Here is a 13,830-nt window from a genome sequence, read left to right as displayed (position 1 = left end):
AGGGTGTGGCTGGTATTGGGGCTATACAGGAGGTCAGACTAGTTGTGCTCCCTTCTGGCTACCTTATACTCTATGACTCTATTAAAAGAATGTCAAGACTCCCATTGACTTCAGTGGGCTTTGAATTAGATCCTTTGGACAGCAGATGTAGGGATCAGATAGCAGTTTCAGGGGGATGAACCCTCATTCACAGACATTCATGTGCTGAGCACTGGGCTCAGGGAGTAGAAAGGAGGCATCGGGAGGAATAGTTTTCAGTCACAGACAGCTGGGTAATTGATAGCAGCTTCAGGGGAAGGGGAAGACATTTCAGGGGAATTAACCCTCAGTCACAGACAGCAATAGGGAGGGTAGAAGTAACGTAAATTGTATTTTAGAACCTAGTCACTATGATCCCCTCCAGATAGACTCAGGAAGTATTGCTGGCAGCGAAACTGCCGCAGGCCACTGAGAATCACTTGGCCAACTAAATGTCTTCTGAAAATGCTGATGGTTTTCAAGCATGTAAGCTGCTAGAAGTGAGACAGCAGCCACTCTGGGGTGTGAATGTGTGATGTGTTGTTGCAGGAAGTGCTCAGCGTAAGATCTGAAGATAACTGGACCTTTATTCCAGGAAACCAGGTCATGTGGTCTAAAGTTGCTGCAGATATGAGATTAGTTGAGTTGTGGCGTAGAAGAGCCATTGCCAGTTGCTTCACGACCCTTTTCTGCTGAGTCCTGAAGACTCCTTGGAAGTGCCATGAAGGTCTAAAGGGCCCCCAGCTGATCCAAATGTAGCATGGACAAAGCCACAGAAAAAGTACAACACAGGACAGTGTCCATCAATTATAGTTTCCTTATTAAACTGAACTCCAGCACCAGTGAAAAGTGCTGGGCCAGCAGTCCTGGAGACAGAGTCCTCTATCTGGAGCACAGGTACAACATAGATAGCATCAATGCAGGTTTACACACACACGCTACCCTGACATCCCTACCAACGTACCTCATTTCTGACCTGCGGAGAACTGCACAACAGCCAGTCCCCATCCCGCACCATGGGAAAGTGGTAATTCAGGGCCAAATTCAGCCTTGATGGTGCAACTCCTTTGAAGTCAGATTTGCTTTTGGGTCTGTGTTCTTGGTTTATTCATAGATACCACAGTGATGAATGTGGTACTCAGATTGGTTAGATTAGATTAATGTCTACACGTACCGTGCTGCAGCAGTGCTGCAGTAGCGTGTCTCGTGAAGATGCTCTATGCTGATGGAAGAGAACTCTCCCATTGGCATAACAAAACCACCTCCTGACACACTGCTGTCCACACTGGCGCTTATGTCAGTGAGATGGTTTACACACCCCTGTGCAACATAATTTCTGCTGACATAAATTGTAATGTAGACATTAGCCTGGACTCAGTATTTGGCCTCTCTACGAAGACTATAAACAAAGGCAAGGCAATTGTTTTCTGGAAGGAAGGATGGATGATCTCGTATTGAAGGCACTGGCCTGGGAATCACGACATCTGGGTTCAATCCCACTGTCACAAACTTCCCATGTGACCTTGGAGCACAATTTTCAAAAGCACCCAAATCATGTAGGAGCCTAAGTTCCATTTTCAAAAGGAATTTAAGCACCTAGGAGCCCACATCCCATTTACTTTCAATAAGACTTAAGCTCCTAAGCCATGTAGGGGTTTTCTAAAATTTTACCCTTAGGTGCTCAAGTGCCAGATATATAAAGGTATTAGGTACCTAGAAAGGCAGCTAAGCATTTAAATGCCTTTAAAAATATGACCCTAAATCACTTTTGAAAATGGGACTTAGGCTTCTAAGTCCTTTAGGCACTTTTAAAATGTTTACCCTTAGTCTCTCTGTTCCTCAGTTTCCCATCTGTAAAATGGTGGTGATAATGATCCTTCCCTGAGTCCCAGGCTGTAGGGAGGGTAATTTCATTCATGGGTGAGAGGTGCTCAGATAGTACAGTGACCAGAGTTGTATAATAAACACATAGTTTTGGTGATCTGAGTACTTGTCCACTAAAAACTGCGGTAAAGACACTGTATAGTAACAGATTTCATTCTCAGCTGGCCCGAGGCTAGATTTGAACCCCTGACTTCCTGCTGAAAGACTATTCCTCACCAGCTAATAACAGACTAGTGACAATACCAAGGGAGAGCTATATCAAGGTAACCTCTGTCGGCTAAGAGGGAATTTCCACTAATGATTATCACTGAGGTGACTCCATTTACTTTGTTGTAGCCATGTTGGCCCCAGGATATTACAGAGATGAGGTGGGTAAGGTAACATCTTTCCTTGGACCAACTTCTAAAGCTCATCTCTCTCACCAACAGAAGTTGGTCCAATAAAAGATATAACTGTCTCCCCATTTGCCTTGGCCTTTATTTCTTTATGGCTAAAGCATAGGTACTTCTGGTAAAAAAAAAAAAAAAAACGAGGTACATTTTCAGAGCACAAGGGTGCATGTAGGGTGGGGTCCCTGGACTGTACGCCAGAAGGTGAGTCAGGTGAGATGTATTGTCAGAGCTGCATGGAGAGCCTGGGGCTAAAGAAATGGGATGTGCCAAGCTGGAGTGAGGGGCACTGGCAAATCCGCGTGGGAGCCAAGGGTTGGATTAGCAGTGGGTGCTCTAGGGTGAAGGTGAGGAGAATTGGCAAAGAAGGGACAGGGGGAGGCTGATAATTGGAGTGGCAGGGAGCGTTACAGGACAGGACTGAGGGGCATGGATAAAGCTTTGCCTAGTTCTTACCAGTGCTATTAGTTTGGACAGTGCTAGCCCCTGCCACCTCCCATTGTCCCGCCTTTGTACAGCCCACTGCTTTCAGCAAGAGCGTCCCCCACCCTACCCTGTCTGAACAAGTCTTTTCTTCTCAGTGCCATTTGTGCCTTTTATCTCCACTGGGACCCATGAGCGTAACTAAGACAGAAAGCGGTTGCTGAGCAACTAGTTGCCCCCATAGAGGGAATCTGTGATCCATCTGCACCTGCTTTCCAGGTTAGGCTTCTCAGGGGACAGGGGAACTGTTACCCTGGCTGTTTACAGCATCATCTCTTCACAGCCTGCAGATCCTCTCTCTTGGCAAACCTCCTTTCCCTCTGAGTCATCCTCCATTAGAGAAAGCTGTGGCTCTCCTGGGCAAGCTCAGCCCTCTCTGTAGGGCAGGACAGGGCAAAGGCCAAAACAAAGGGACATGGCCTCAGATTATTGATCGCCAGAGAGGCCAGGGGCTTGAGTAAACACATGTCTACCAATGTGTGTGCGCCTGGCCACACGCAGAGCTGGAGGTTTCAAAGGTAGGTCTGTAGCTCTGGGGGAAACCCCAGTGCCTAGAATTGATCTTCTAGCAAAGGGAGGCTCTTTTTGATCAGTTTGTGGTTCTTTATGCGGCTGCTGTTTTGAAGGAATCCCTTGAAGGTGGAGTAGAGACCCTCGACTCCTCCCTTCTGCTCTGGGGTGGGGGGATACCCCTGAGGAACGTCAGCTGAAAGGAGACCACAGTGAAGAGCAACATCGGTGTATTCCGATCTCTACCGCATGTGAGAGGGTTGTAGGAGACAGGAAGTGGTGGCGTTAATGGATTCATTGTTGTCTTTGTGCCCACTCTTGTTAAGTTAGATGTTTCCACTGAGTTGCTTTTTTTTTTTTAACATTTTTTACATGTGTCTCTTTTTAGAGTGGCAGCCATGTTAGTCTGTATCCACAAAAAGAACAGGAGGACTTGTGGCACCTTAGAGACTAACCAATTTATTAGAACATAAGCTTTCGTGGGCTACAACCCACTGCATTGGATGCATAGAATTCATAGAATGCATCCAATGAAGTGAGCTGTAGCCCACGAAAGCTTATGCTCTAATAAATTTGTTAGTCTCTAAGGTGCCACAAGTCCTCCTGTTCTTTTTACATGTGTCTCTGTATTTGAGGAGCAAAGTTGAGGGTTGGGAGGAGCCTCAGTATCGGGGTGAATAAGGAATGTTGGCTGTCCTTTGTTGTTCTCATGTGGTCATGCAGCATACATGGTAATACAGACTTCCATGTGAGCACATGTATGTGCATCCACATGCTTCAACCCCCTAGGGACCTCCTCTAACAGGCACTCACATAGACCCCTCACACCTACACTCTAACACACACAGGCACAGTCCCATGCATGTACATAACTCACTAACACACACACACGTGTGTCCTCCAGGCAGGCAGAGCACCATGTAAACAGGCTTTGGAACATGCTAACACACACTCAGGCACTCTCTGACACCCCCTCACGTTCACACACACTCATACATCGCTTCTCAGTGAAGGAGACATGCAAATCCTTTGGCCTCTGCTAGTATGTTATTGTGTGACAGGACTTTCACAGGGCCTCTTAAGGGACAGGAGAGGGAAAGTGTCCGAGGAGGCCAGCCCAGGAGCATCCAGTCTTGGCAGGCTACAGTACTTCTTTGCAGAGAATCACGGGGGATTACAGGAAGGGGAGAAGGCAGGAATAAGTCAGACAATCAAGTGTTGTGGGAGGAGGAGTAAAGATGGCGATGTAGAAGGTAGAGGGCTGAATTACATTTGGGGGGTCACCGCTCCCTAGTATCCATCAGTGAGGAGTGGGGAGAGGTGGGGTAGCAAGGAGGTACCTTAGTGTGGGTTTTGCAACATTTGAAAGCATTCCTGTTGCCTTGCAGAACCCTGGAGCTCAGCAGTCTGCAACGGTGATACTGTTGCATTCAGTGAGATTTGTGGGGAGACACAGGTATGTTGGGGAATGTATTAAAAAGCTAGGACATACAGACGCTAGGGGCACAGAGCTAGCAGGAGGATGGATAGGGCATGATCCTAAAGGTCTCAGTCAGCTGCTGCCTAAGAAATGACTGAATAAACTCCTGCGGGACTTCAACAGGAGTTTTGCTTGTGAAAGCAATGAGCAAGGTCCTAGGGATTTGGCATAGATAGGGCCCTACCAAATTCACAGTCCATTTTGGTCAATTTCACGGTCATAGGATTTTAAAAATCATAAATTTCATGATTTCAGCTATTTAAATCTGAAATTTCACAGTGTAGTAATTGTAGGGGTCCTGACCCAAAAAGGAGTTGTTCAGGGGTTGCAAGATTATTGTAGGGGGATCTCAAAGATATTGTAGGGGGGGTTGCGGTGCTGCTACCCTAACTTCTGCACTGCTGCTGGCAGCGGCGCTGCCTTCAGAGCTGGGCAGCTGGAGAGTGGCGGCTGCCAGCCGGGAGCCCAGCTCTGAAGGCAGCGCCGCCGCCAGCAGCAGCGCAGAAGGAAGGATGGCACGGTGTGGTATTGACACCCTTACCTCTGTGCTGCTGCCTGCAGAGCTGGGCCCTCAGTCAGCAGCCACCATCCTCCGGCACCCAGCTCTGCATGCAGCAGCACAGAAGTAAGGGTGGCAATACCATACTATGCCCTCCTTACTTCTGCACTGCTGCTGACAGGGTTCTGTCTTCAGAGATGGGATGGGATGGCATTGCCACCCTTACCTCTGTGCTGCTGCTGACGGGGTGCTGCCTTCAGAGCTGGACACCCAGCCAATAGCCACCGCTCTCCAGCCACCCAGCTCTGAAGGCAGCATAGAAGTAAGGGTGGCAATACCGTGACTCTCCTGCAACTCCCTTTTGGGTCAGGACCCTCAATTTGAGAAATGCTAGTCTCCCCTGTGAAATCTGTATAGTAGAGGGTAAAAGCACACAAAAGACCAGATTTCACTGTCTGTGACACGTTTTTCACGACCGTGAATTTGGTAGGGCCCTAGGCATAGATAATAAGGGGATACACAGATAGGAAGAGGAGCATATAGATGGTAAAGGACACATAGGAAGGGAGGAAGGGATGCATAGATAATTCAGCCTCACCGATGGTCTGCTGCCTGACTAGATGCCCATGATGGAGGCTGAGCAGCAGGAGGAAGATGCAAACACCCCATCTGAAGATGAACCCAAGAGCAAGGCTCACGACTGCCTGCGCTATGCACCCCTCTGGATAGTCCTTGTGCTGTTGGCTGGAGCTGGTGTGCTGACCTGGTATTTCCTAGGTAACAGTTCTACCGTGTTTTGTCTTTTACACTGGTGATCATGTGTCCTAGCAAGGAAGAAGCTGATTTAGATGCCAAAGAGAATCAGTGACTCCTGGATGGGTTGCCATGGGTCACCCATCTGTGCACTGATTCCCTAGGGAGCTAGCTAAGTTCCTCCACCCAGCCAAAGAGCCTTCTGTCCTCCACATCCATGGGTTAAGCTGTCTGTGTCTTTTGTTGTCAGACTACAGACCACGACACTTGGAATCAACCGTCCTGCAGTTCTACTCTGGCAGCCTCCGGATCCTCAATTGTCAGTACTCCCTGGATCTTGGACGGCCAGAATCCAGAGCCTTCTGGACTGAGTCAGCAAAGCTACAGAAGATGGTGAGGGTGGTTTCATGTGTGGGGGCTGAGGCAGGTCAGTGAGTGGGAGAAGTGGGCCACAGGTACTTCTGTGAATGGAAGCCTAAGCAGGTTATACCAAAACAGAGGGGGCTGGAGCACTGGGTGGGTTCCCTGGGAAGTTTGCTGTTGTACTCTTGCTGGCTAGTTATCAGTTGGCATTCTCGTTACAGCTGAGGGAACTTATTCGTGTCACGGACCTGGATCCATATTACAACTCCAGCACAGTATATGCCTTCGGGTGAGTGTTACTTCCACATTTGTTTGCTTTTCAGGACTCTGTCTCTTCTGTCCCATGTGAAAGTTACAGCTAGGTTGTGAACTTGTTCAGTAGCCATCTATTCATCAGACAAGAGCTGCTGCAACCTCCATTCTTACTCCACATGGGCTCTGGATTAGAGCCTATTGAAAAGTGGAATTTCCATCCCAGAGGAAATTCCAATAATTTAACATTGCTTGTCAGCCCATACTCAGATGAAAATCAAAATATCAAAACTTCTAATGGAACAAAAAGTCCAGAAAGAAAATTAATTCAGAAATGTCAAAAGGTTTAGTCTCAGCATTTTCTTTTGAAAGAATGTTTTGGCATTCTTTGAATCGAAATGTTTCATTTTGTACTGTCAGCACAAAATGAAATACCACAGAGAAAGACCATGATGCATCCTGGGAGATGTAGTTCTGCACAGGGCAGGGCCCGGAAGGGAGAAGTGGAGTAGGAGGGACCTGGACCTACAACTGCCACAGAACACTGTGGTGGCTAGGACAGATGTGGAGATTAGTGTCAACACGATCCTGACATTTTGTTTTGCTTTTCCCAATGGCAAATTACATCAACAGTGATCTTTGCCCACCAAAAATGTCTATTTCAGCAAAAAAAAAAACAAAAAAAACACACCAAAAAAAAACAAACCCAACACCTTTTTCCAGCAGGAGAATGTTTCATTCACATTTTTTCACTCAGGCTTCCTGGCTTGGTCCATTTTCTCCGTCATTTAGCTGACAAACTACAGTAGTTGTGATCTCCTGCAATGTATCAATGGTCCCTGCACAGGATTAAAGGCTCATTCTGATCAGCTGAACAGAGTCTAGAATCAGTCACTTGTCACTACTGGGAGATGGGACATGGAGCCTTAAAGGTCAACATTTTCAATCTATGGCAGCAGCGACCACAAGTCATTTCCACCTGAAGCACATTCAAGTGGATTATAAAAAAGTTTAAATGATCTCATTTTAGTTTCTAGTGGGGCAGGTATCCAGATCATTAAACCCACCATTCCCAGTGGCACAAGATGGCTTCCTCAGCAGAAAGACCAACTATTGAATGGACCATTGATACACTGGCTCTTCTTTTCCACTAAAGGTGGTCTCTCTAGGTTGGGGCTGAGGCACATTGGTGGGGCAGTGTGTTCTGGGACATTTGCACTGATGTGCTTGATCTGTAGCTAAAGAGAGGAGGACATCTGTCTCCAGGGCTGAACTCACTTGAAATGAAAAGGATGAAGGAAATTAATGTGCTATCTCCCTGCTAGGGAGGGGTCCCTGACCTTCTTCTTCTGGTTCGCCCTTCAAGTCCCCAAGAGTCAGCACAAGGAGATGACTGCTGAGAGGGTGAACATGACTCTCTGCAGAGAGCTTCTCGCCAGTGCCAATGGTACAGGCAGACTCTCCTACCAGACAGAGTACAAGGTTGATCCAGATTCTCTGGTTCTGCTGGGTATGTATCAGCCACCCAAGTGTGACCTAAGCTTTCAGGATCAGGGGCTGAGGCCTATAAGTTGCTGCCGGCAGGCTGAGAGGCTAGGCTGAATGGCATTACTAAAAGGGAAGAAGAGAGGAAAGGAGGAGAGGAGTGTGTTAAAGAAGGGAGAGGAAGGGGGGTGAGGGGAAAAAGAGAGGAAGGGTAGAGTGTAAGCTAGAGGGAAAGGCAAAAGACAGAACAGGACAGGGGAATGAATTACAAATGTTTCCTCCTTGTACACACTTTTCATGAAGTTTGGTTATTCCCCTGAAGAATTACAGACTCATGGAGTAAGAGATAGCAGTGACTGACTAGGTAGCATCTTGTCCTTTCCTCTACCTCCTCCTTCAACTTTGGCAAACACTGAGTTGTTCCCTACACTATATGCTTTGTAGCTTTACTCCAGTGTCCTAAGCAACTGGGCTTCCATGACATTCCTTGGGAGACTATTCCACTCTCCGATAGACTGAGAACAGAACTGAATGCAACATACTTAGATTACAGTTGTTTCTGCTTCATGATGCTTGTAATATTTCCATCATTTCAATTCCTTATATTGACTTCAAGATTTTATTTTTAATCAGTGCACAAAATAGAGATCACAGCTTGTTAAAGTGTCCTGGGAACGAGGTCCTGACAACTGCCCTTGATATTTCAGGTCCTTTTTAGGCCTTGATCCAAAGTCCATTAAGTCAATGGAAAAAAATGCCATTGATGGCACTGGGGTTTGGATCAGGCTTATGGTGTGATTGCTCCCTCCTTGCTCTGTGCTGCGATACCTCTGTGCATAGAGCTCACAATGACTGTTTGTTTGTTTAAATTCTGCCCTATTGCATTGCAAACTCATCTGTAAGTTTGCTATCACTGTTACTCCCAGGGTCTCTTTCACTATTGCCAGTTCCAAGTTTCTCATTAAATAATATGTTCCAACCATTTCCCCCTAGATACATTATTTTGCATTTTCCCCAGATTAATCTTATTTTGGTATATCCCTACCCTATTTGTCATTTCACACAGTCCTTTTCTCTCTGTTCTCATGGCTGTTTTTGAATTTAGTATTGGGGAATGTCATTAAAATGCTTTTTACTCCCTTTTTCAGATCATTAATGAGGATGTTAAATAAGACCAAACCTAACGTCCCACTGAACACCTCTCTCCGTTTATTAAATTGCCATTTATAATTATTTTTTATTTGCAGCTTTTCAGTTTCTGGTGCACTGTATGTGACAGAGCTCACATTCAAGCCAATTTAAATTAAGATTTCATGAAACACATGCCTAATGATTCACTAAAAATCAAGCTATATTGCATCTTCTGCTTTCCCTTTATCCACTAATTTAGTAATTTAGCAATTGAGTTTGTCAGTACCATTATCTTTTAAAGGTTTTCAGTTTTTTCCTCTCATCCCCTTCACATTTATTCATTATTTTATTAGGGTCTAAAGTTAGATTTGCTCAATTCTAATTGCCACGATCATCCATGGGGGTTTCCCTGTTTCTCCATGAAATTTCAAAATGTAATGTCTGTAGTTGAATAAGATTTGACAGTTTGGGAAGAAGTATGCCTAGCACCTAGAGCAGGGGGCAAAAATCTGGACCCCAGGATTCTATCTCTGGGATAGACACTGCTTTGGCAAATCACTTAATCTAGGTCTTTGTTTACCCATCTGTAAAGTGGGAATAAAATGATAGTTAACAACACTTTCCAACCTCACAGCTTGTTGAGGTGTAATTAATTGACAGCGGTAAAGTGTTTTAAAACCCTCAACCAAATGCTCCTACGTGAAGACTCTTAATATTACTAAATTTGTTAGCTGCCTCTCTATCATGGGGTGCCTATTTTATCAGCCCACTGATTTGTATGTGGTAAGATTGTCCAAGTCTTCCCTCACTTTACTAATAGCTATTTGTAAGCCCGCAATCTCTCTCTAGCCACAGGATTTCAGCCCCTTTTCTTTCAGGAACTCATTTTTATTTCTCCAGAATAAAAATCTATTTAACACAGGTTCAAAAAGATCAATCACATCCTTTCACCCTGACTCAAGGTCTTCTGTAGGAGCCTGTCTACTCCCTATAGGATTACCCTTAGCAGGCCATCTGCCTTGGAATCATATATAACCTGGCCTCTTTTCCCTGCCCTAGGAACTCCTGAAACTACACTCTTCCCACCCCTCAGCAGCCCTCTGCTCAACAAACCTCTTGCTGGCCTTTATGAGGACCAGGTGATCTACAAGCTATCACATGATCACTGCCTCTTAGCATGAGCTGGGAGGCAGCTGATCAGTCACAGGTGGGGCTGGGCCCAACTCCCCTAAATGAGCCAACCACCCTATGACACTATTTTTTTAAACAGGCTTGTGGATTGTCCTCTCTTTATGTTCCTTTTTAAAAGTACATTTAATAAAGCAGTATCCATTGGGCATCACTCACCGGAGGCCCTGTTATCTCTCCACCCCTGTCTCTCAGAGACTACAAGAAACTCCCACTGTTTCCAATGAAAGTTATTCATATCCTGTAACAGGAAGAATAGGGCCCCAGATTTCTTAATTCCCCATAACTGGTTTTCTTGTTAAAGAATCCTTTTGGACTGCAGTATTCTGTTAACCTAGTATTCACTGTGCCAAACTCACATACCTTGTGGTCACTTGTACCAATCCTCCCTATTATCCTCACATTTTCAGGGTTTTTTTTTCCCCCATTCATAACTCTTTGACAGCAGATTCAAAGCCCACTGAAGTCAATGGAAAGAATCCTCCTGCCTTTAGTCCCTGAGTGAGAAGAGCCCAATCCCCTTTGGGATTTGGATCCTTCTACCCCCACATCTCTGCTCACCCCAAGGAACTTTCTTTCCACCTAAAGAAAGAGAGAAAGAAGGTGGAAAGTGGGTTGGGTCACAGGCAGGCAGCCAGGGTAGAACCTGGGAGGTGTGGGAAGCAAGGCACTTCCCTGGTGTACTAGTGCTTGACAATGAGCACGGTTAGGAGGGGAAGGATAAGGACTGGTGGCCTAGGTTAATGACTGACTTGTGTGGGAAGGAAAGAATATACTTGAGAGAGGACCAGATGATGGGCAAGCAAAGAAGGAGAGAGGCTCATGGCAGGCTGAGGCATCATGGGTAAGAGGGACAGGGCCCAGGATAGGAGGAATGGGAGCTAGAGGAGGTGACCAAGGTAGATCTTGATAACAGGCATAGGAAGGAACGAAGGCACCCAGGGTAGTGCTTGATGTGGGGGGAGAGAGAACCATTGGGCACAGAAAGGAGAAGAGGGGCCCATCCTACAGCTTAGATTTTAGGTACTACAGATTCTTATGTTTTTGTCTTTCTTTTATATATTTCCTTTCCAACAGAATCCAGTGTGAAAGACATAGTAGTGCTGAAATCCACTCAGGGTAGGCCATCCTTTCCCTTGCTCTTTGAGTTCATTTTGTTTGGGGGGATTTGGTGAGGGGCCAGAATTATTGTTTACTGTCCTGAGATGTGAGATCAAGGAAAATGACAGGAAGAGAACTGTATTCACGAAGCACTGATGCTGCACACAGTGAAGAACACTTTCAAAAGCACCACTGTGACTTTCAGATCCTCAGAGGTGTTAGGTATTTATCTCTCAATGGAAGTTAAGCACCGAAATCTCTTTGAGGATCTGGGCTAAGGTGCCTAAATCACATAGGTACTTTTGAACACTTATCACAAACTCTCACAAACTCTCTGGCTAATAGCTGGACATTTGCGCTCAGGTGCTGCGTGTGCATGAATGTGTGCATTTGGAAACGCTCTTCCCTTCGCTTACCGTCCCCCTTCAGAGCTGCCAACGCAAAGAGAATTAGAAGGGTCAGCAGGAGAACAGGCAGCATGTACTGTAAACGGAGGATGGGGCCAGGGGAACAAGGAAAATGAGTCAAACAGAAGAGAAATAGGAGAGTGAGAGTTTGCCTAGAAGAAGGGGATAATTAGCATGGAGTTAGCTAGTGAGAGGGGATTGGTGTCACGGGGAGGAACTAGGGTAAAGCGTGACAGTAAACTGAGATCACTGGGAGGAACTGGGCTAACACAGAACCTAACCCTGTAGTAGGGGTTTGTATTGGTCATCATTAGGGTATCTTGTTGGCAAGAGCCCTTCCAACACTCAGCTAACAGCACTCTGGGGTTCGGTTTGTCTCATGGATTCAGGTTGCTACAGGTACAGCCGCATCAGGGCAGAGGAAGTCTTCAGGCTGAAGGGCCCTGACTACTTGGCCTCCAGTTGTCTTTGGCACCTCCGTGGTCCCGAAGGCCACATGATCAAACTACGTCTGGAGTGGACCCTCCCAGAGTGCAGGGACCGGCTGGCCATGTATGATGCAGCTGGGCCACTGGAGAACCATCTCATCACCTCGTAGGTAGCTTTTGTACGACACTGATATCAAATACAGTGAGCGGTAGGAAGAAGGTCAGTCAGCTCCTTAGCTAGTATAAATTGGTGTAGCTGCACTGACTTGAGTGTAACTCTTCTGATTTTACACCAGCTGAAGATCTGGCTCTAAGATTCCTTAGGAATGGGGTCTGGCACAAATTAAGATGAGAGGGAGAACTAGGGCTCCTGAAGGGTCTAAAATAACTGATTTATGGATGAGGGGTTGGTCCCTCTTCTGGGGTGCCACCTGGTGCACTGCGGTTCCACTGAGCCCATGCGTACCACCAGCCTAGGCTGCCTCACCCTGTCCTGCTGCACACACACAGCTAGGGACACACCCAGCTGCAAACAGACACAGAGATCAGCTCTGTGTGGGAAGACTCAGTTCAGGGATTGCCCAGCACTCAGGTGCACACACTCTCTGGAGTGTAAACCCAAAATTATATTGCCTTGCACTGTGGAGAGATCTATACAGCATAAGGTCATGAAATTCGCTCCCCCTTTCAATGTGGAGGAAGATATGCTCAGCTTTTTGCCCTCCCCATTATGAATTACACAAACTGGTTATAGAACAAAAAAACCCAAAAAACCCAAGTGCATTAACTATAAAAGGTAGATTTTAAGTGATAAGGGATAGCAAACAGATCAAAGCAGATTACTGAGCAAATAAAACACACGCAACCTAAGCTTAATATACTAAATTAACTAGTTAATAGTAGCACATTCTCACCCTAAATGTTGTTTCATGCAGATTAGAGTTTCTTGAAAGTAAGCTGCACTGCTTGCAGCTTAAATCTCCAGGTGTTCTTTCCACAGGCTAGACCTTTCTCACCTGCGCTCCCTGCCCCACAGCTTGGTTCCTTTGTTTCTTCAGGTGTTTGCAGCAGTCTTCCTTCTTGGGCAGGGAGGCAGTGAAGAACCACCAAGATTAACTCACTTCCCAGCCTTAAATAGGATTTGCATATGGCAGGAATCCTTTGTTTCCCAGTTTGACCCTCCACCCCCTCCTAGTGGAAAAATACCAGCAGTCCAAGATGGTGTCCAGTATTAGGTGACATGAACACATGACCCTGTAGTGTCAAAGCAACTTCCCAGGAAACTTCTCAGGAAGGAGGGAGATTAGTATCTTTAAAGTCCTATTGTCCTTCCTAATGGCCCATCCAGGCTGATTGCACACTGTCTGGTGGGTGTTCCCCAAGCGTAAACACAGTTGTAATTGTTATAGTCAATATTCCTAACTTCAGATACAGAAATGATATATGCATACAAATGAAT

The 13,830-nt window shown here is 46.1% G+C and overlaps 1 protein-coding gene across 7 annotated transcripts in view; it reads left to right on the top strand.

Moving 5' to 3' along the window:
• Positions 1-2,891: 2,891 nt before the first annotated feature.
• TMPRSS6 (transmembrane serine protease 6) overlaps positions 2,892-13,830 on the top strand; it is a 35,641-nt gene continuing 24,702 nt past the window's right edge. For 2 of the 7 annotated variants that reach the window (XM_084641648.1, XM_084641647.1), the window contains exons 1-8: positions 3,229-3,292; positions 4,673-4,740; positions 5,884-6,040; positions 6,267-6,409; positions 6,601-6,668; positions 7,957-8,141; positions 11,513-11,554; positions 12,333-12,537. In XM_084641648.1, coding sequence (XP_084497774.1) covers positions 3,250-3,292; positions 4,673-4,740; positions 5,884-6,040; positions 6,267-6,409; positions 6,601-6,668; positions 7,957-8,141; positions 11,513-11,554; positions 12,333-12,537 — 911 coding nt within the window. In that variant the 5' untranslated portion in view covers positions 3,229-3,249. Of the gene's footprint in view, positions 2,994-3,192; positions 3,293-3,324; positions 3,414-3,514; positions 3,536-4,672; positions 4,741-5,883; positions 6,041-6,266; positions 6,410-6,600; positions 6,669-7,956; positions 8,142-11,512; positions 11,555-12,332; positions 12,538-13,830 lie in introns of those variants that run through there. The other 5 variants (XM_084641651.1, XM_084641652.1, XM_084641650.1 and 2 more) reach the window with 5 other exon arrangements.

Source organism: Lepidochelys olivacea (genome assembly GCF_965140295.1).
Source record: "Lepidochelys olivacea isolate rLepOli2 genome assembly, chromosome: 1".
NCBI lineage: Eukaryota > Metazoa > Chordata > Testudines > Cheloniidae > Lepidochelys > Lepidochelys olivacea.
Note: the sequence above shows the minus strand (reverse complement) of the source record. Positions and strands in the feature narration are given on the sequence as shown.